This window comes from Leuciscus leuciscus, assembly GCF_965113295.1.
Source record: "Leuciscus leuciscus genome assembly, chromosome: 22".
NCBI classification, from domain to species: Eukaryota; Metazoa; Chordata; class Actinopteri; order Cypriniformes; family Leuciscidae; genus Leuciscus; species Leuciscus leuciscus.
In genome coordinates this window covers 24,765,745-24,789,583 of record NC_138746.1, presented here as the reverse complement: position 1 = coordinate 24,789,583, position 23,839 = coordinate 24,765,745, and the positions used below count along the sequence as shown (strand labels likewise).

Genomic DNA, 23,839 nt, shown 5'->3' with positions numbered 1-23,839 from the left:
CTGACCAATGAGAGCACACCGTGCTTTTCAGAGCTTTGTAAAAATCGACGCGTTTCATAGAGGCATAGATGAGCAACAATAATGTATAGTATGTTTAAAATAATGACATTTTTTAACCTAAAACCACGTAAACACATTATGCATTAAACCAAATACACAAAATAATGTTCTTTTTTGAACCATTATATGCCCCCCTTAAAATAAAACACTGGGCCCTAAGGATTTTCATGATGTTCATTTCTGTAAGCAGTTTTTGAATAGCCTTATTCTTCTGCACTCTACCACTGTGTCCTAACTACACGTGACGTGCGATGAAAGTTATCTTTTCCATGTTAATCAGAGTTTTTGTCCTAACCAGCCGCGACGGCGACGGCGACGGCGACACGCGACGAGTCTATTTTAGAAACGCTCCTATTTTTCTGCGACGTCGAGGCCGGAACAACAAACACAAAGTGTGGCAATGATAATCTCAGGTACTGTTTATGTGCTTTATTTAATGTTAAAAGCATGCAGAGTGACTTTGAAAATCATTTAGTGCTCCAGCTTTGTAGCTTTAAAATACAAAGATTGTTTTAGTAACTCAGTAGCCTATGTATTTTTAATAATGTTTAAATGGATAATTCACCTCAGATCTTGAAATTAAACAAATGGAAACAAGAACGTTCAAACTGTGAACAAACAAGTGTATTCTTTGACAAAGATTGTTTTAGTAACTCAGTAGCCTATGTATTTTTTATAATGTTTAAATTGTGTAATATGTAGCCTACTTATACATTTTCTTAAGATTGCCATCAAGATCTGGTGCTGTGCACTTGCTGCGAGACTCCACCCACACGCTGTTCTGATTGGCTGTGGGTTTTGATTGATTTTGACGCATCTCCTGCATCGTAAGCCTACGGTGATCGTAGAGACAATTGGTGGCAATTGTTCTACAATCAACTTAGGCTTACTGTGCTTTTGGGAAACGCAGCCCCTGATTGGTTCTTGATTTACTGACTGCAAAGTTATTTCTTTTATAATGTCTCACTGGAATTAAAATATGCTACTATGTTGCACTACATGCTCAAAATTGAGGGCTGCCATACTGAAGCCTCTGCGCTCTTGCAGGAGAGAGTGGGAGGAACAAGTAATACACAGGTGGAACATTGCTCTGTCACGCCATTAATAGAGTGACACTTTATTTATCTGACGGTGAGTTTCATTGGTGCTACAGGCCCCTGGACTAACAATCCACATGGAGCAACATAAACATGGCTCAGCTATGTGCTTCTCCAGGCAGGCGGACTGTCCCGCGCTCTCTTAAACAATGTGCTTTGGAGATCTCTTATACAAGCCATTAAAACGAGTCACACATCAGATAAGCCCTTCTGCCAACACCATGTGTGAACATTCACAATGCCTTTCTACACTGAAAGCGCAAAACCCCACATGATGTGACAATCACATCCAATAAGAACATATTTAAGACTCCCATTAGTAGTCACACTGCTAAACTGCGGCTCATCTGCAAAGTTAACCTGCTTTACTTGTGTGAGCATGACTATCGCTAAATTCCCATTTGTTTGTTACGTTACGTTTTCTATTGTAAAATGTAATTTATTCCTGTGATGGCTGAATTTTCAGCATCATTAAAACTCCAGTTTTCAGTGTCAATTGAAAAGCATTAAGCATTATAAAAACAACCCAAAAAAATCCTAACCTATTTGGTTTATAAGTTATCACTCTTCACGTATGTCAAACAAACAAATAAGTGCATGCAGGGAGGCTGTTATATTTCTGAACAAATGACAGAGACACTCACCCGTCTAGTAACAGGATTGCGTTTTTACGAGGATGGCCGACGTTGGGCCCATAGAGGTTTGCTCGGCTGTAGAAACGCACCGACTGCAGTAACGTCCTCAGAAGAGCGTAATCCTGAGCCAGACGAGAGCTGTTGACTGAACGAGAAGCCATTGTGCGGTAACTGTTGGGCTCTGTGCGGGGAAATAAAAGAAAAATATACATGATGAGATTCTGCTTTACCAATTAAGAATGCATACATTTAAAATGGAATTTGTACAAAAGTTTGGAGTTCGTGATTTTTAAAAAGGTTTTGAAAGTCTCTTAAACTCAACAAGACTGCATTTATTGGATCAAAAATACAGATTTTTTTTTTTATATATCATGAAATATTATTACAATTTAAAACAACTGTTTTCTGGTTAAATCTATTTTAAAATTGAATTTATTCCTGTGATGCAAAGCTGAATTTTCAGGATCATTACTTGAAATATTTGACTTTTTTTGTAACAAGTGTGAAACAACATAAAATTGCCCTTTTTATCAATTTAATGCATCCTTGCTTGTATAGACACAGAGCCGTTCAAAACTTAAACATTTAAACATTACTAGAAGTCTCTTATGCTTATCAAGCCTGTGATTAAAAAGAGTTCTATTTTAACTTTTTATTCATCAAAGAATCCTGAAAAAAGTATCACAGGTTACTTTATAATAAGCAGCACAACTGTTTCCAACATTGATAATAAAACAGCATATAAGAATGATTTCTGAAGGATTGTGTGACACTGAAGACTGGAGTAATGATGCTGAAATTCAGCTTTGCATCACAAAAATAAATATTATTTTAAAGTATATTCAATTAGAAAATCATTATTTTAAATTGTAATAATATTTCACAATATTACAGTTTTTTTCTGTATTTTTGATCAAATAAATGCAGTCTTTATGAGCAGAAGAGATTTCATTCAAAAACATTAAAAATAGTAATGTTTCCAAACTTTTGACCGGAACTATATATCCTGTTTAATCATTATGTTTAATATTTATATATATTTATTTTTTTATTTTGGAGCTTGACAATTGTGGCAAGTAAAACAATTAATTTTTGGGTGAACTATCCCTTTAAGACTTTAGATGCAAGCTGACACCCAATCACAAGTGAACATGCATCTGCCTTTGAATTACGACCTATATTGTGGTCAGCACTTTGTAAACTATTTAAACAAGGCAACACTTGTGGGAGGTGCACACTTGAAATCACAGCAAGGATGTTACAGAAGTCAAGTGGTGAATTTTATAAACATCACAGCCTGTGTGAGTGTGTGTTTGTGTAGGGAGAGAAACGCAGAAATGCTGAGCTGTTGTGTCAATACAGTACCGGGCCAGGCTGGGGCCAGTGGAAAATATGAGACATTATCATCCATTAAAATATTATCCAGATCCTATCATTTAGAAAAAGCACAATAACACAGTCATGAAATAAATCACCCCACTGCCTGTGCATCACTTTGAAAACTTTGTGTCACGCTGGCAAGACCCACTCAATAAACATCCACCCACAGCTGAAAATATTTCCCTTTGTTTCATTTGGCCTCCTAGTTCGCTTGAAAGAGTTTGTTTTTGAATTAACAGCTTCGCAAAATCTGATTTAGCAAGTTATCCCTAACAGCTTTTCTTTGCACGTGGTTATTGATACAGTTGAAGACAAAAAGACAAACATCCAAATGGCTGTTCCAGTAACAACATGCCTTTATTAGAATTTGGTAAATGGAAGGATTTAACTCTAATCCAGGCTCTTATCCAATATTACATGACAGATATTAATTATGATAATATATAATAATTTTTTGTACATTCAGTATGAGCAGACAGATTGCTCTCTTTGAGCGTTCTGCTCCCTTCGGTCTTATATGACAATCTCAGAGCAAAAGCAGAAATGTGCTGCACGCCGGCGGCTAGTAACCATTTGACACATTAAAAATGTAGCCAATAAACAAACGATTAAGACAATATATGGTTTATGTACATTCTTTAAGCGGCCTCTGGTATATTTATAGGTTTAGTAGTTTTTATAAATGCTAAGTGTGCAACTACAAGCTGCACATGCGGTCAATAACAGCTATATATATATATATAGATATACACACTGTATATAATTTTTTGTCAAAAGTTTGTTGTTTTCAGGTTTATAGAGTTACATTTGATACAAGGGCATCATGAATAGGGCAATTTTCAGCATGTCTGGAACAGGACAAAAGATGAATGAGTGTTTAGAGCAGATTACAAAGTCACCAGGTGTCCTTTTGGATTCTGCTTTGTGATTTGTCTCCTGACATAAGCCCTGTTGGAATGGGATTAGTTTTATATGAAGTATAGTATAATGTAACAATGACCAGAGCTTCTTGAATTGGCCATGCCAGTAATTTTTCCACAATATTGTATCAGTAAAGACTGCTGCTTATATAAAACATTCCCAGCTTATACAGCTGACACTTTTCCAGCCTTTATGCTGTTGTACATCAAGCACTTGAAGTGTCTCAAGTGGATGTGGGTCAATGAGAAGACAGTGGAAAATGAGAAGATGCTTGTTGAGTGTGGATTGATGGGCCTTTTGATGGGCGTTTTTGTGCGATAACTTTGAGAGAGACTAAGGGCAAGGACGAATGAAGTCTCACAACTTGTTTCATGCTTTATTTCGCTTGTTTTAGTGAATTAAATTCAGATTTAATTAATCTTATTAATCCTAACATGTTTAATGTTTCCAGCATATATAATTATCTAAACAAAATGCTTATCATGATTGGTCAGTTACTGTAACAGCAATGTATAAATGTTGCACACACCCATTTTATAATTTTCTAAAAACTTCAGAGCTGACGCTGTACACGTTGTAACGGTGATTGGTAACATCAGTGACAGTAGGAAACAGGGGCGGTTCTAAAGCACATTTTTGAGACTGCAGTTTTAAGGAGAAAATACTCAGCAATGGTGTTAACTGATGAATTTGCACATGGTTTGCCTTAAAGCATATTAAAAACACAACATAAACATATAAACAACATTAAAAACTTGATTTTCACCACAGGGGGACTTTAAAGGAATAGTTCATAGTCATCATTTACTCACCCTCAAGTTGTTTCAGACCTGTATGAATTTCTTTCTTTTGCTGAACACAAAGGAAGATAATTTGAAGAATGTCAGTAACCAAACAGTTGATGGACCCCATTGACTTCCATAGTAGGAAAAAAAAATACTATGCAAGTCAATGAGGCCCATCAACTGTTTGGTTACCGACATTCTTCAAAATATGTTCCTTTTGAAAATCATACAGGTCTGGAACAACTTGAGGGTTTTCATTTTGAAGTGAACTATTCCTTAAAGTGTACGTCTTGTTCAAGAATTCCACCTTGCAAGGTTCAAACCTGCAACCTTTTAGTTACACACTCCCACAATAATCACTGCAAGATGGATGCTTTCTTTTTTTTTTTTGTAGATGCATGAATGATGTCACAGCAGAGAGGACTCACCATTGCCGAGCTCCCAGGAGATGTTGTATTTTTTGCCGGCGCTGTATTTGAGCAGGCTCAGGGCACTGGAGGCGTTCCATGAGTTGTCAGGGTTTCTGTGCAAGGCATTCAGCCCAAAGATCAGGTGCAGTCCTGCGCAGTCGGCAAAGTTGTAGAGTTTGTCTAAAGACCTGGCTGGGAAAAAGCCAAACAAAGCTGTAACATTGATACTTGCATTTTTTTTTTATCATAACCATTTTACATTTTAGTTAGTTAGACTAGAGGTCGACCGATATGGGTTTTTTCAGGCCGATGCCGATGCCGATCTTTTGAAATCCGGGTCGGCCGATGGCCGATTAATGCTGCCGATTTATTTTGGCCGATATTTGGCCGATTATGTGCTTGTTTTTAACCTCTATTTGAAAGATAAAATATAACACAAATAATTACTTAAGATAGACAAGATTTCTCAACAAAAACATTTATTGAACACTTGACCAATCTGCACTTGTTGTGACCTTGAGATATGTTTGGTAATTGTACCTGAATGAATTAAATTAATTTGCTACATTTCAGATTAATATATTTGTTTTGCTTAAAATTGTAATTAACAGTAACGTTAACTTAAACACTTTGCAGTTTGAATGATGTCTTGTAAACAAAATGACGGAGTATGTTTTTATGTTTCCACTGTTCGATCGCATCCGCGCCTCTCACACACACACACACACACACACACACACACACACACACACACACACACACACACATATAAGTAAACACTTTGCGACTTTAAACACACGCGACTTTTCGATCGCGCCTGCGCCCCTCTCTCCCTCTCCCGAGTCTCCCTCTCCCTCTCTCTCTTCCACACACACACACACACACACACACACACACACACACCATACTCCAGCATTGCAATCTTTACATCGCAGCCTGCTTCAGAGCTAAGGCGGGGCTACAGATTAGGTGTCCCCAAAGAACTCGCGTATCTAACAGTAGTTCCGCAGTACATTAATTAATTTGCACGCGAGTTTTATTTATTTTTATACCATGTATTCTCCGTGTAAATGTATACACCGAACCATGACGCCCGTACCGTTTCGGTTCAATACGAATAACAGTTACATGTTCCACCCCTAGTCTACAGTGAAATACAGTCACACATTACACTTTGGCCAGCATTTTAACCGTGTTTAATCCAGCTACTAGCTAACAGTATGCTAAAGTTAACTGCTGACTAGCGTCACGTTTCTAACGTCCGTTTTCAGAGCATCCAAGAGAAGCACAGGCATAACAGTAGCACAGAAATACGCATTGATATTCGGTCTGGTAAATAACGGTCGTTAAGGCACCAGTGCCGTATTAGCACCGGGTCTGTCTGTAGCTAACGTTACCCAACCCTAGCGACGACGCTAGCAAAGCAAAGCCAGTCCTTCACTAAACCTATGGTCACTTTTTTATTACTTATTTCTCTGCATTGAGTGACAACCCTCTCAAATATAAGACACACAAAACAGAACAAATAAAAGTATCAGATTCTCTGTCTGTAATTGCAAAATTCTTGCTTACTTATTGTTGTGACATGATAGCAACCCTTCTGCTGTGCTAATGCAACCTCAACTACGCTATCAATATCCACCGAACGTCATGTCGCCTATTCATATTTTTTCTCGAAGTTGGCAGTAACATATCAAAAGGTTTTAATTAAATATAAAGGAGTTTTCTCCAAGGAACTTAGCTCCTTCCTTAGGCACTGGATGAGGTCTGCTCACTCTGCTGGAGAATGACTCTAGGCGCAGCGTGCGTCCACAACAACAACACAAGGCTGCCCACAGATGCGCCCGCCTAATAATCGGCTTGATATACTGGATATTGGCCGATGCCGATTATGTTAAAAAATGCAAAAAATCGGCCGATTAATCGTCCGACCGATTAATCGGTCGACCCCTAAGTTAGACTATTGCAGTGTTTCTCACCCGATGGGTCTCAAGACCGTTTTGAGTGTGTTGCAGAGTTTGGCAATTCTCAAAAAAACGAACACAATTCTTACTTTTTTTTAGTGATGGAAGACTTTTATTTTGAAAGACATACATGAAAGCTGTTGACTCTTCTGTCAGACGCAGTTTAAGTAAAGAGTGCCTGAGAAAAAAAGCATTGTACTGTTTCAGTATATGTTGTCAGATGAGATGTTGACATGCTATGTCAGTGTCATTATTCTAACATTATTTTCATGACGAAATTAAAAAGTCGTTCACCTCAGAAAAACTAAATTTCATGTCAAGTCAGATATACTGTACGGTGACGCAAATGCGGAGGCGGACACTGTATATCACTTCACCATATAAAAAGAGCAAAAGATATTACGAACATGCCATGTCATTTACATTGTCAATTAGTTAGTCATGAAATTACCAAAAAGTACCAATAAATTAAGTATATAGGCGAAACTGGTACATTGTGTGTAAGCAGGGAAGGATTTGCATAAAGATATGATGTTCATTCTATTCATCAGGAGCAGTGTCCATGTGTTTTATTAAGAGTTCATGTTAGTATTGTATATTGTACTTTCCATTACCTTTACCCAAAATATCACTTTGTGCTATAGTATTTTCTATATGTTTGATGACTGTAGCGGCTCATACCAACTTACTAACTTTATTGTATTAACAAAAACTAGTTTGGGACTTCTATTTAATAGCATTATCTTATACTATTTAGGCTATTCAGTGTTATGATTCTTACAATTCATGTGTATGTGAAATAAAGTGGGACGGTACTTGTGTGCGTCTTAATGATCATGGGAAAATGCAGATACCGTGGTCAAACCGGTTGAGAACCACTGGACTATTGTATTAGCCTATATATTATACTTTATTATATTCCTTCAAAATTCCAGGACTGAAAAAAAATAATATAATATAATAAAACGAATATTATTATTATTATTAATTAATACTGATATGAATATATCTTAATATAATAATAATAATAATAATAATAATACATTTTTACCTAAATAAAATAAATGTAATAAAAAAACATAACTTAAATTTGTACTTTTTTAAATACTTCAAGGAAACTTGTGACGGTGAATTTGGGAAAACTTGCTCTTTTAATGCGCAGGGCATAAGCAAACGCAACATGCAGGCTAAAGGGAAATAAAAAACCGAAATGCATTCAAGTATTCAAATTTTAAATCTGCCAGCCTGACAGACAGACATGATAATTCTGATTTTGTTAAAGGTCAGCCGTTGGCTAATGTTTGGAAATTCTATCTGTTAAGAGCGGCAAAAATAAGCACAAATATTTCAGTGCCCTTTGACTTCATTTCCTGTGTTTAAAAAGAAGCAGATGAAACAAGAGACGCACAGGGAGCCCCATCTTGTCAGTGATGAGAGATTTTGTGCTAAGTGTCATTTAAAAGAAGTGGGTCCATTATTTCATGTCTTTAGTTCATTTCAATGTTGAATCAACTTCTTTTTTTTAAAAGAAGACTTTAGAACAATTCCAAAGTTCCATCATTCGCAAAGTTCCCACACCCTTTCTATCTGTTTATTAAATATATTGATTATACGTTCGGTTACCAATAAAAGTGTAGTACAGCTTCGAGGAACACGTTTTACTGTGTTTCAAAACTTTCTAGAGATTTCCCACCAAAATCCGCACAGAAAATGCAAAGAAGGTCTACAGATTCTTTCTGGGCATAGGTACAACTAGCTGCTAGTTGCTATTACATCTCTTCAGAGATTATATTTATTAAATTCTTTGACTGCAGCATTGGCAGAAGTAATGTTCCTCTCATCAGCATTTTTGGGTAGATGTGAATCCTCAGAGAAAATCAAAACAGAATCACAAGATTCTGAACCAACAGGCAGAAAATCAGCCGGCATGGATGGGAATGGAAGAAATGCACACTGGCGTGACTGCTGAACTTCAGTTTAATTGTGTAGTTATCTTTATAGCTTTCATCACAATTTGAAACATCACCACTAACGGCAAAGTGTCGTTTCCTAAATAGCCTACGTAAATATTCTAATCACATGGACGGACGTACAAAGTCTCGTAAAAAGATCCAACACACAGCTTCCCTGGGTACCAAACTATAAAAACCGGTCTTTTAAATCAGCACTTTAAAGCAGCAGGGAAGTGTTCCAATTACAGACTCATTAAAATATTACAATAATGAGATCAAGATTATGTTTAATTCAAACATGCAGTGAAACACCAATGACAGACCTTTTATCACTCTTACATAGCAGGCTTTCAGACATCAAACAAATGCAGTTATATGGACTTGTTTACTAGAATTAAAATGCCTTTATAAAGTAAGCATATATATATATTTTTTTTTATATTTTTATATATATATATATATATATATATATATATATATATATATATATATATATTTATATTTATATATTTATATTTATTTTAATTATTACGTTGGACAACCTTGCCATGTCTATGGAGTATTGTGGGAGTTCTGCTTGTTGTGCAGCCTTTAGCACCGCAAGGTTATTAAAACGGCGCAGTATATCATCAAAGACAGGTGGATGGAAAACTTGCAGGACTGCTGTTAGGGCAGAGGATGAAACAGATCCAGATGTGATTTTGTTCCTCAGGTAACCCACAATTTCCCTCCTAGTGCACTTTGGATCAGGTAAAGAAACAGCATAGGAACCATGCTAAATCTACTTTGATCATTTGTAAACGCATGCCTAGTTTGGGAATTTTTGAAATATTACAGAGCAATATCACATGAGCAAAAATTTCATTGTTCTGAATATAGGCACAACATAATGTGTCATGCAGTTCTGTGTACAATAAATAAATAAGGTCAATTAAATAGATAGAATGATGAACGATACATAGATAAATAGACAGACAGCAATAGAATGACAGAACATTTGATAGAACGATCGATAGATGGATAGATAGACAGATAGAATGATTGATAGAACAATCGATTGATATATAGATAGAACGATAGATCAATCGACAGAATGATAGACAGACAGATGGATAGATAGATAGATAGATATATAGACAGATAGATAGATAGATAGACAGACAGACAGATAGATAGATAGATAGATAGACAGATAGACAGATAGATAGATAGATAGATAGATAGATAGATAGATAGATAGATAGATAGATAGATAGACAGATAGACAGATAGATAGATAGATAGATAGATAGATAGACAGATAGACAGATAGACAGATAGATAGACAGACAGATAGATAGATAGATAGATAGACAGATAGATAGATAGACAGACAGACAGACAGACAGACAGACAGACAGATAGACAGATAGATAGATAGATAGATAGATAGATAGACAGACAGACAGACAGACAGACAGACAGACAGACAGATAGATAGATAGATAGATAGATAGATAGATAGACAGACAGATAGATAGATAGATAGATAGACAGACAGACAGATCATGTTACAGTTCTCACACATTTACTGCTGTGCAGTAGTTTGCTTTTTTTTTTTTTTCTGTAAGGAGTAAATCTCATTGATAGAACAGCTAGTTTTCCTAAAAGCAGCTAGTTTGATCAGTTCCATATTGCTCAGCTACAGTAATAAGGTAATTAGTGTGTAAGCAGCGTCCTGAGCCAAACACTCCCTAGAGCTCTGGATGGACGAAGAACAACAGAGAACTCAAGTATTTCCAGAGACATCAGCTCCTTTGCTCTTTCTTTATCCCCCACTTTCTCTGGCTCTCTCATCCTCTCTGTTTTTCTCCTTATCAGTGGTAAAATGAAACAATGATAAATATCAAAAGCAAAGGAAAAACCTCCTTGGAAGGACTGGAAAATAATGTTGTTGACTTTGGACAATGTTGAAGTTTCTCTCACAGGTTATCATCTCATCAGTAAATTACATTAAGAATAAATCAATAATATAGACTAACATGCTTGCATGTTGTTTATGATTTTACTCAAGACGCAAGATCACATCTGATAGACAGGTTTTGAATAAGAATTGGATCTTAAATGCACAATATGTTAACCTGTCACACAACAGACTCAGGCAGTCTATACACGTTATTTCACACAGTTGTAATTAATGGATGAAAATTATGCAAATTTTGAATGAGCATGCATGTGCACCCTATTTACAAATAATTGGATTATGATTCATTAAAGTGTCCCTATTTTGCTATTTTAAAGGTGCATAATTTTGTTTTGGAGGGCTCCTACAGGTTTACATGCATCCAAGGTCAAAAAACACTTTAATTTTCTCATAATATACATTGCACATGCACATTACCTAATTTCTCAAAGAGTCTGAAAATGGTTTGTTCGAAGATTCAGTCTCTCTAAACCCCTACTTTCTGTGAGCTTACTCTGCTCTGATTGGTCAGATGTTGAGCCCAGTGGTCTACTGCTTACAGCACGTGTCGGAAACGAAACAGTCACGATGGCGTCTGTTTTACTGTATCAATTAGAGCCTGTGTTCTCATCCTTTAGAAGTGCAAAATTTGCTTCTGCAACACAGAAAACTGCGTCTTCTCAACATGTCGACAGCACAAACCAAACTCTGCAGTCTCAGCTACAACTACGGGTCAAAGTAGACGTGGGCAGAAGTTGTAGAAGTTGTTCGTGGGCATCCAATGAAGACCATAGGCTGGCATTATGCAAATTTGTCACATTGTTACTTAGGCCGTGTGTCCACCAAAGCGTTTTTTCATGTGGCTGGCGTATTTTTTCAATTGTTTTCAATGGGAGCGCCGCGTTTTTAAAACGCCATGAGCGTAACGAGGCGCTGAGTGTGTTTTTTTCATGCTGAGCACTGAGCGCTCTGCGTTTTTTACTAGTCGCCGAGAGTTGAAGAATGTTCAACTTTGGGTAAAACGCAGCGCTCATCACTTTCACTTTTTACCCAGCCGTCCAATCACAGTGGAGGAGAGGCGGGACTAATACCACACCGACCAACCGCCACATTCTGCTTGTACAACGTCAACCGATGACAACAACACGCATAATAACGGAACAAAATAATTTAAAACAAGAGACAGAGAAAATACACGTTACATTGTATTGACATTTTATTATAGAATCAACACAGAAACAAAATATGTGTGAAATGAGATACTAGTAACACCTTCACGGACATTCCATATTATAACAAGCAATGCGTCTCAATAAAAAAAAAAAATGCTGCGCTGCCAAAACGCTCTCAAGTGCTCACAGCTAGGCGTTTTCAGCAGAGTGCCTAGCGTTTTCAGCTGGCTAAAAACGCTTTGGTGGACACGCGGCCTTAGGTGTATAACGGGAAGTCAGACTGGAATTATTGACGACTCGTTTCAGGCAGTTCAGAATCAATTCTTTCTTTAGGAGACAAAGAAAGACTCTTCCTTCAAAGGAGACAATGGAGGAGACTCCATCTATCATGCACTTTGGTCTTTAAAGCTTTGCAGACCTTTTATATCCACAAACAGCTAAATTACACACTGTATGAAAGGTAATATTCGAAAAAGCATAATGGGGCGCTTTAACACACACATTTAAGTATCAAATCTGAGGTTTATGAATCAATTGTGAATCCAGAGAAGAGTTTTTGGGAAGGTCCATTTTATGTGCTATGTATGTTAATGAAATCTATGAAAGTTAGTGACTAGTGCACTTCATCAGCATAAAAAAAATCTCTTCACACCTACCCTGTGCACCTCTGCTACACAGCACTGTGTGAAAACTGTAGTTTGTTAATATGGGTGCCAAAATAAATATGCACCACATACACTGCTTTCATGTGCAGTGTGCAACAGGGCGCCAAGAAGCTCTTCAATAACTTTAGCTGAAGTAGGCTAGTGCAACAACTATGAGTCCTGTATGAACGCACAGATGTATTTTAAAAAAAATTGGTGCCTTTGAACTCTTTTGGAGTCGACAGTCTGAACTTTTGTAGCAAGTTCAGCAAATGCTGAACCCAATGAGTAGAACTAAAGTGCCGGATCCCCCCTCTCCCAATGTAATGGAAACAGAAAGGGGTCTGGATTTTGTCAGGGTAGCTATCTGATCACAGACATAAGACTCCCATAACAAGCTGGACTGCACCAGAGCGCTACGGCTCATTTCTGAGCCAGCTTATTTCCATTTATGACACGTGATTACCTACAGCAACTATCAGGATATGTACACCCAAATTCCAAAAAAAGAAAAAGAAAAAGATCAAAGCACTTCCATACCAAGAAAACATCTCTAAATCCATGTCTATGGGCTTTTATACAATACATTGTTTTCAAAAAGAAGTAAACTGCATTTTTTGCATCTTATTCCAGAAGTGTGAAAAAGCTATAGATCCGTTTAGAATTTTTCTAATTGAAATTATATTTTGAATATAAAGACGCTTGGACCCCTCTGTATGGTTAAAGCCAAACTATATATGGCAATTATTACAAATTATTTATTTCTTAAAATGAATTAAAAAAGACCAGATTGCTTTTATAATCATACGCCACATGCACATACTGTTCGCATTCCTCACCATGTAATCAATTCTAATTGCACGCAAGCCCCTCACAGAATCCCATTACATGGGATGCAATTACATTAATTACATGGGATGCATTCTTCAGCGTTCATATCAAAAGGACAGTGGAGAAGTCATGTGGGCTCATGTTACACCTAAACAAAGGAAAAGTACACTACTAAACACTTGATGAACACAGAGCAAATGATGAAGCTGTTTTTAAGTGTGATGCGCCAAAATATAGCGATGTGGATTTTGATTATACAGATAACCATACAAATGACAGCACAACTGAACTAAAAGATTCATTTAGTGGGTATATTTTCTATAAAAGTTAGTTACATCTATCTAAAATCGGAAACAAATGACAATGTACATATACAGTAGTATACAGTTTTAACAACAGCACTACTTATAATATATACAATATTATAATTATAACATTATAAATGAAAACCATACTTTGCTGGCATTAAAAATGGGTCACGCTTTAGATTAGGGTAGGGATTGGGTAGGATTATGGAATCAGAATATTGTCATGCATAATAAGGCATTAATATGTGTTTTATAAGTACTAGTAAACAGCTTACTTCTTAAGTACAATCAACTTGGATGTCTAAGTCATTCAAACTTAAATTACATTAAACTGACATAAGAAATGAGTTGTATCTTGTATTTCAACTCATTGCTTAACTTATTTTGATGAGTTAAAGCAATGCAAAAACATATGTTGTCATGATAACGTATTAATCTTTTTTTTTTTACAGTGTAATAATATGCATGATAATAAGCAACCAATTAGTAGTGAGAATTGGAAAACTAAACTAAACTAAAGTGTTACCAAAAAATGAAGGCTTTAACTGAAAAAATTATAAAAAATTATAATATTGAAAACAAAGTGCAGGAACTCAAATTGATCAATCACTTTTGAATCTGTTCATTTACATTCAACTGACTGAATTCATAAGAATGAATTGGACTTTCCAGTGTTCAGATTAGTTCACTGATTCGTTCAGTTATACTTCATAGTACATTACATTGTTACATCAGTATACGGGGCGACAAGTGAGTGTATAATATTGTCTTATAAAAACATTCTTCTTAACAGCAAGTCCATCCTATTAATCATTATTAAAATGACATCTAAATCTATAGAGACTCTAATGTATTTACATCATACACTTTTTTCTACAGATCGCAACAAAGCAAACTATAAAAAAGCCTAACTTATTTTGAAGAGTTAAAGAAATATAAACAAATATGTTGTCATAACTTATTTATTGATGATATAATTTTTTACAGTAAAGGTAAAAAAACGACACTACGAACACCTTAGAAACTGCCCAGCAACAGCCTGGCAGCCACACAAAATATACTGGTATTATGGCAACAAACTTGCACAGCCAAACACCATTTACATTTTTTCATAAAAAAATACAAATTATTAGTTTCACGTGGCATTTCTTGCTAAACTGTGCACAGACTGTGTGAGAAAGCTTTCCAGTCATTGGAAGTTAATGCTATTATTTAGCCTATTTTAATTCCAGGCTCTCTTTAAAGCAATTTCAAGTTTAATCGTTCAATTGCAGTGGAAAAATAACCAGGTCTAATTATGACTAATGACTACGGATGCCGGACAAATCCTCTGTTTCTGAAGAGGACGGATACTATCCCTGACCCTTCATCAACACTCATTTCTAGAGAAAGAAAACACCACATCACGACGTGCAATAGTTTGAGTAGTTTTAAACCATTACAAGAGTGACCTTCTAAGCAACTAAAACGTTAAACAACAAGTAATATCCTGTTAAATCGTAATGAATGGCTTCTGAACTCCCTTTCCATTCCATTTTTCACCCACACAAGCTTGCTGTTATTCCAGCACTTAGGAGCAAAACTCAATCCCGCCGTACATCAGTTTTAGGAGGGATCAGTTTGAGGCATTTCAGAGACCCCCGTCAAAGTGTTCCCGTGATGTACGACAGGCTTCCCTTCAAAAATAAGTGCCAGGAAAAGGGGTGAAAATATGGTTTCAATATTTCAGCTATGCCTGTGGTAGTCTTTAGCACACGGTATGTGTCACACAAACCCAAGTGCACTCGTGTTTATAAATACAGAAATTACACAGGGACCCTGGTTTGATAGGGCTCGATACACACTCAAAACCGCTCAGGTCAAACCACTTTCGTGTTTGGGAAGAATGCAAACTATGAAGACACCTGTTTATAATTCAGTATGGCTAGCTTGGACTGCATGTGTATTCATCTATGTGCTTTATGTCTTTATTTTCGGATGGTTAGTTGTTATCACTTGCGCACAGAAGGCCACGTTATTTCGTGCGGCTCTGTTTGTGAGCGTACACATACATACATGCGTGAGTATATACATGTCTGTGCGTGTATGTGTACATGTGTCTGGCCATGTGGTTGGCAGTGAAGGAGAGCAAGAGCTGACTGATATGTTAACATCTCAGAACACACTCTGGTGTATAAACATCCACACACGTTTGTGTACACTAATTAATCTTCCCCGTGAGGCTGCCTCATGCACCAGCACATGGTTCGGGCAGCGCAGGACTGCCGCGCTGGACTTTGATTTCCTGCTAGTGTCAACAGTCCTGGGCGCAGGACTGATTGGAGCTGCATTTGATGAATTCAAAGACGAGCGTGTGTGCCAAATTACATCAACCGCTTTAAAATGTCTTATATAAGATCCAAATTCAAACCAAAACCACTTGTGGGGGCAAAGTTGACCAAGAGAGTGAACCAAGAGTTTTTAAACATGTCCTTCAAGTATTACTGCTGAAATGCATTATTGTGACATGAAATCAGACCTGCGATAAGAATCATAAGCTGAAACCTAAAAAATGTAAATATCTTGTCTTCCAATTTGAATCTTTCACAATGAGTTTTTTTTTTTTCTCTGATGTGAAATACTTCTACTGCCTTCAAGTCCTGCTGGGAAGTTTGTACTTATGAACTTGAAAGTCATATATATCTTGGCTTTGCGAGTTATGAGAATATTATTGACAGAAGTCTATTATGCTCATCAAAGCTGCATTATTTGATCAAAAATACAGTGAAAAAATGTTATGTTTGTGCTGCATTTATTTGATCAAAAACTGTAACATTATGAAATATTATTATAATTTAACATAACTGTTTTCTATTTTAATATATTCTAAAATGTAATTCATTCCTGTGATGCAAAGCTGAATTTTCAGCATCATTACTCCAGACTTCAGGGTCACATGATCCTTCAGAAATCATTCTAATATGCTGATTTGGTGCTCAAGAAACATTTCTTATTATTATCAATGTTAAAAAGAGTTGTGCTGCATTTTTTAAAGATTCTTTGATGAATAGAAAGTTCAAAAGAACAGTATTTATTTGGAATAGAAATCTTTTGTAATGTTATAAATGATGTCTTTACTATCACTTTTGATCAAGTGAATGCATCCTATTGAAAAAAAGGTGTAATAAAAGTACTGATCCCAAACTTTTGGTAGAGTGTGTCATCCTGACATGACTAATAGGCAGCATAATTCATTACAGATCTTCAACAAAGACAGAATGTTCATCATCTCCCAGCATTCCTAATATGTCATCAGCTGAAAGGTTTGAAGAGATTTGCAGTTGTTTGAGGTTTCAGGGAGACACGATAAGTACAGAGACAAATGAAGATCTGTCTAACATTTAATCTCTGTGCAGAAATGATGAGGTGAGCAATAAGGATCCAGTGGGAACAACTACAACAACTGCTTTTGCTGAAAAACTGTATCACGTTTTCTGCAATCTTATCTGAATGACAAATCTAAATCTTTTGACATATAAGAGGTCTTTGTACGTCCTCAATTTTAAAACGACAGATTAATTAAAAACAAACATTTGTTTAATCAAGGTCCAAAAACATCTCGTTTGGTCATTGTGGGATCTGTGATGTCAAACAAGCAAATACATTTGCATATGACTCCCTTCAGAGCAAGACATCGATGGATAGTTATATATCATCACATCATATGCCCCGCCCACTGGCGTTCAGCCGCTTAATGGCTGAAATTGCCTACACTGAATGTGAGCGTCATGTCACGTGAAAAGTAAATAGAACCCATTATAACTGCTGATGCTGTCTACACTGGATACAGTATACAGATGCGCATTCAGTTTCTGACTTATACACACACTTGAGCCTGTCAACAACAGGACAAATGGAAGAGTGAAAGAACATTCGCTTTGACGTGTCCAGTTCAAACAGCTCATTTGTTCATTTCTGTAGAAAGTGGATGGTGTATTTTTTAATGGCGTCATGGATCACGTCGGAGGATTATATGTTTGTTCTGAGAATTTAACTTGTAAACTTGTGCGATGGAGAGTTGGCAAATAAACATTTGTTGACAGATAAAGCAGTCAGCTGTATTGGATCTGACGGCGGCTGCTTCACAAACCATAAGTAAATGATTTTATCTGTTAACTAATTACGGTTTTATATGGATAATGTTTTTTTTTTAAATCACTTACTCACGCGTAATAGCGAGTAGGCGCTGATACTGTTACCTATGCAATGAAGTTAGCCAATCATAACAGTGGCCGCGAGACACGGCAGGCAAAAAAAACATAGATTTTTCATGCAGTGGTCAGTTTTGAGATTTTGGGCTAGTTTACTCCTTCAATATGTGTTCTTTCAAGCTGCTATAAGGAAATGTTGAAAATATACATTGAGATGTTTATATTATTACATTTTGTTTACTTACGGCGGTAAGTTTTTCCCGAATTTACCAAGAAGTTAGCATTCCCACTTGACATGCCGAGTACCGTCACTGAAGTCTGTCATGACCGGTATAGTTGTAAAGCTCCGAGTCACACTGTGTAACCCAAATATGGGCATTTCCTTTCTAGCAGTAACCAATCGTGAATGTCCAAAGGGGGATTTAAAGCTAATGACGAAATCTCATTTAGAGTTATTTAAATCTTTAAATGCCGTTTTCTCAAAATGAGTTTTTTGTCATACTCCAGTACAAACATCTCAGCCTATGTAGCACCTATGTACACCAAACTTTCCAGTTATACACTTAGCAGTATTCTGAAGATATTTTCAGAGGGATGTGTTAATAAATCATTCCTGGCCTGATTTATGTGACATTTTAATAAAAAAAATATGGCGAAAATCGATTTTTTAAGGCTATGGACAGTATATTTTGATTTCCTCGGTAATGAAAGCATATATCCTGAAATCCCTCTAAAAAAAATGGTTTTCATCTTGTGTGTAAACAAAATGAAAAAATAATTTTGCACCTGGCTTTATCATATGTTCAGATCTATCTACCAAAAATATATGCAAAATTGCACATATTTAATGAGATAATGCCTAATTTGCATAATTAAACATACAAATTTCAAAAACTTTTTTATATACTTGTGTAAGTAATCAACTGAGGAAGTTTCATGGTGATATCTATTATTACATTTTTTTACCCTATTCACCTGTAGTAGTGTCTCGCCTTAAAGGAGCTGCCTCTTAAAAATGGATCACTTCAGACAGAGGGTCAGGTCAGAATGAGGGTTAAAAATAATCGTTTTTTTCCACATTTACGTTTATGTTATTTTATGTAACTAATGCATGGTCTTGAGTGCCTTACTGCATTTATGAAATTATATGAATAACAATATGATTAAAAACTTAAATGTTCAATACATTTGTCAATAACATTAGAATAATTATAATGAACAACCCTTCTCAAAGTAATTAGCCTACCTGCAGAATGTTTATGGCTGGCAAGCATAATTATAGCGTTCATGCATCTTAAAAAGTACAGAATGGCACCAGAAACAACACCAAAGTCATGGGTTTGATTCCCAGGCAACTAAATGAATAAAAATGATCTTCTATGCATATAACATCTGCCAAATGTATAAAATTAATTATAAATGTGTAGCTTCAAATATAGTTATAACCAAATATAGTCGTTTTTACAGTAGCAACTCACCAAAAGAATCACAGTATCACACAAAAAGAAAAAATTAGTTAATTAATCCAGTTCACAGGAGCAGCACAATATATTTATCTGGCCAATCGTGTGCTAACACATTTCCACAGGCAACTCTCATTTCATTAGAGGACTGAGCAGCTCCTTTCACATACCTGCCAAAATGATCCTAATTACCTACTAATGCCATAATTGCACCATGATCTCTTTAAAGAGACAGCACAGATAAGAAGGGTGAGGCACTGAAAAGCCCTTGAGCTGTTTTACAGCTGCTCTTCAAAGGATTTCCTTTCTCAGACAACAGAATCAGTGCGGCCCATCCTTCACAGAAAACGTACAGATCGCAAAATACACACCAGCTTTCGTCTTTCAGCTCTGTCGGAGCTACAGGAACGGTTTCATTTAGGCTACACGCAAGCCACTCTCACACAAAAGGAACCTCTGTGACATGTTTGCTTGTGTTTTTCAGCTCTAAGTGACAGGATGTTTCATGAATCGTCTTTTGGCAGTAAATCATCGTCTGGGAACGTAAGTGCTTGTAATAATGTGAAGTATATAGGTTTGAAGGGGGGGGGGGGGGTAGCCAGTTAGCCTGACTGGTCCTCTCCAAATAAAACCATCTGAGGCTAAAGACGACGAGCAGACGGGGCTGACCAGAGACATAAAGCGTGAAGGATAGAACGTTACATATGCAAAATTCCCTAGATGGCAAGAAATCATTTGAAACAGCACATTGGTCTCAGCAAAAAAATGCTCTTTGTGATTAATATGCCGCATTTCAAGAAATTTCAATCAAAACTTCAGTGCCAAAAAAAGTGAAAAGAACCTCTAGCAAATTACTTTTTTTTTTTTGTTGTCTATTCAGAATCATGATCTCGATTTAAAAAGAAGCTCTAGACTGTTCAGTTATTTTTGGTGAATTATCAAAGAATCCATATCAAGTGAATTGGTTCAAAACTTCCCATCATTCAGAATTTGTAGCATTAAAAAAAAAATTCAGTGACAATAAAACCACTTACTATTCAGTAATACTGCATTATTAATTTGACTGCACTGACACTATTGGATGAGAACAAAAACTTGAACTGAATTCAGCTGTCTTCTGCAGAGCTTCTTTAAAGCTGAATTGAATTTGCTTCATAATTAACGAATTTTGCAACATCGACACTGTTATTGAACTTATTGGCTTGGCAGACCGGGGTGGAGACAGTCGGAGAGAGGACTATGGCTGAACCAGAGGGAAGGAGGAGCCCAGAGGAGCCATAGGGGTGGAGGGAGGCGCAGCAGCTGACTCGGAAGTCCGAGGTGGAGACAGAGCAACAATGGACAAAGGTGGAGACAGAGGGACGAAGGAGCCCGGCAGATCCTGAGGGATAAGAGTCCAGGGTGGAGCCGAGGGAGCTTTGAGCCAAGGTGGAACAGATGGGTCAGATAGCCAAGGTGTGAGGGTTGAGGTGGAGCTTTGGGATTCACGAGCCAAGGTGGAGCCGATGACTGAAAAGCCAATGTGGATCGTGCAGCAGAGTGGAACAACTGGAGGAGCTGAGGGGCTGAATGGAGACAGCAGAGACAAGGCAGAGGAACTGAATGGTTTTGGTAGTGGAGGAGGGAGAGGGAGGCTGGGCAGGACCATCTGCAACGTAGGAGACTTGGTACTGGGCTTAACCAGCGACAACTTGGAGCTGGGCTTAACCAGCGACAACTTGGATGACATGGAAATAGTCTTATCCAGGGAGGATTTTAAGAACTTGGGAAATGGGAGACAAGCGGTAACTGACGACCAGCGATAACTTCCTCATCCAGCTCATAATTCCTCAGGAACCCAGCTTACTGCACGAACCTCAGTGGAGAGAGTGTTGGCAGGGATCCAATCCAGTCCAACGAACTTCACCAATATGTCCTCAATGATGAATGATGTTACCAGCTCACAAACCTCAATAGACTCACACACTGGTCTCAGGCTCTGTGATGAAATTTGCCTCAGGCGATTGCTCCGGCTCTGCTGTTATGGTGGGCTCGGGCACCCAATCATTGGTGGGATTTGGCATCCCACGGCAGGCATGCTGATGGCTGCTGGGCTCTGGGTCTGGAGTGGGGCAAGCAATGTCTTCATCCGCAATGGAAACAGTAAAGGGAGAGACATTTTGTACCAGCATCCACCCCACAAACTCAGCGAATGCCCCTCGAGGACCATCACTGGGCAGACGTGCCTTTGTGTGCTCATTTTATTCTGGCCAGAATAAACACACAGGGAAAATGCGGCATGCACCCCAGATCTAAAAAGTTACTTGTGTGGTCCTCGAGGGATCGATGCTCCTGCTCCAAACAGAGCACTCGGACAGATGGTATATCTATTTTAAATCTTGGCTGAAAATAATCCTTTCTGTGGTCTTGTGTACTTTGACAATTTGGCTGTAGCGTAATCCAAAAGATGATGCGTTATGCAGAATGAACAATAAAACAAGACTTTAATAAACACAGAGAGAGATCTACAAACACAATCCAGAAACATTGACACAAGACAATGAACAGAGGAGAACTGATGGCTTAAATACACAGAGGGAAGATAATCAACAGAACAGGGAACAGGTGTGACACTAATCGATGAGTATAGCAACTAATGAATGAATTAGACCTCAGGCAAAACAGACAATAAAGACTATGACTAAAACTAAACATGACTGTGACAAGTTTACACAGTGTATGAGTCAAAACACCAAATTCAAAACAGCAAAACAGACAAACCACCTGCACCAGTTATCAATGGAACTTGTTTTCCAGAATTATTCCTCCATATACGTGGGACACATTAAAAGATTGAGTAACCATAATGGCTCATCTCATGAGATAAGTCCCATAAGTACATAGTTCAGTCGCTGGCCTCAGCTCCACATCAGAGGTGCAGACATAAAGAGCAGCAAGTAACTGTAGTAACCGTGTCGGACAGCACTGGAATAGACTTCACTACTGCATTGCATGTTTCCACCAGATGCTCTCTGGAAGGTATTTATTGAGGTAAAATTATTGGAAAAATGCTCTGTTCTTTTCAAAGATACAAGCCATCAAAACATTAGTCTTGGGTTCCCATTGTAAATTCTCAAGTAGACAGATCACGTTTGCTCTAGTCAAACATGTCAGCAACCTGAAACAGACATCAGCTAGCCTGAGTCTGTTAAAACTTCTTTCCAAGCTTCAAAAACTACCTAGAAGCAGTTTTACAACAACTTGTTCTCACAGACCTCAACAACTCTATTTTACTACCTCTATTTAATATGCAATATAAAGGCAAACTAATTTATATTTGTATACATATTCACAGTGTATGCATACATTTTTGCATGTTTAGACAGATACTGAAATGTACAATATCTACATTTTGATTGTCTACACAAATCCTTTTAAGTAGACCCTTTTAAGTAACCCACTCTTATGACAAATGTAACTACCGGTATTTTAAGAGGTGATTTTGTAAGATGTGATTCTTACCTATATATTCGATTTTCAGAAGAACATAAAAAGAATGCATGAAGGTAAACTCCAAACCCAATCTCATGAGAAAACACAATTGATTTGCAAGGTGACAATTTTGTATGAATTTGCTCAAAGTGATTCACAAAAAAGTGAGATTTTTTGAAAAAAGTATGCATGAGGGTCCTCTCCTAACCTCATCTCTAAACCTAACCATTAGTAGGGCATACGCAGTTGGTACAAAACCGTACAAATGAGAGAAAAATTTGCTACTAATTTGCAAAAGTGTAAAACAGTAACGAATTGTCATGAGAATTTGTTGGCCCAAGTATAACTCAGATTGTGCTATGCGATAATATACACCAAATAAATGACAAGATGTACATTTATTATAAATACAATAAAATCTTCCTTTGCATTCAATAATCTACAAACCTGAAATGATTTATAAACATTTTTACATCTCCGAAGTTCAACATATGCACAAGCGTTTCCATTTTAGAAGTGGACCATACGTTATTATTGCATGTAACAGTGTCTATCCAAGCTTCTTTTTTTTTTTTTTTTTTTACGTGCCAGAATCACACTTTATGTACGAATGA

General features: G+C 37.1%; 1 protein-coding gene across 2 annotated transcripts in view; it reads right to left on the bottom strand.

Annotated features, from left to right (window-relative positions):
• Window positions 1-23,839, bottom strand: part of hpse2 (heparanase 2) — an 85,424-nt gene that overhangs the window by 43,822 nt on the left and 17,763 nt on the right. For both annotated transcript variants that reach the window (XR_014201714.1, XM_082154485.1), the window contains exons 4-5: window positions 5,307-5,480; window positions 1,802-1,973 (exon numbers count right to left, since the gene is read on the bottom strand). Coding sequence is in view for 1 of the 2 variants with exons in the window: in XM_082154485.1 (XP_082010611.1) it covers window positions 1,802-1,973; window positions 5,307-5,480 (346 nt within the window). In the remaining variant the exon portion in view is untranslated. The remainder of the gene's footprint in view (window positions 1-1,801; window positions 1,974-5,306; window positions 5,481-23,839) is intronic.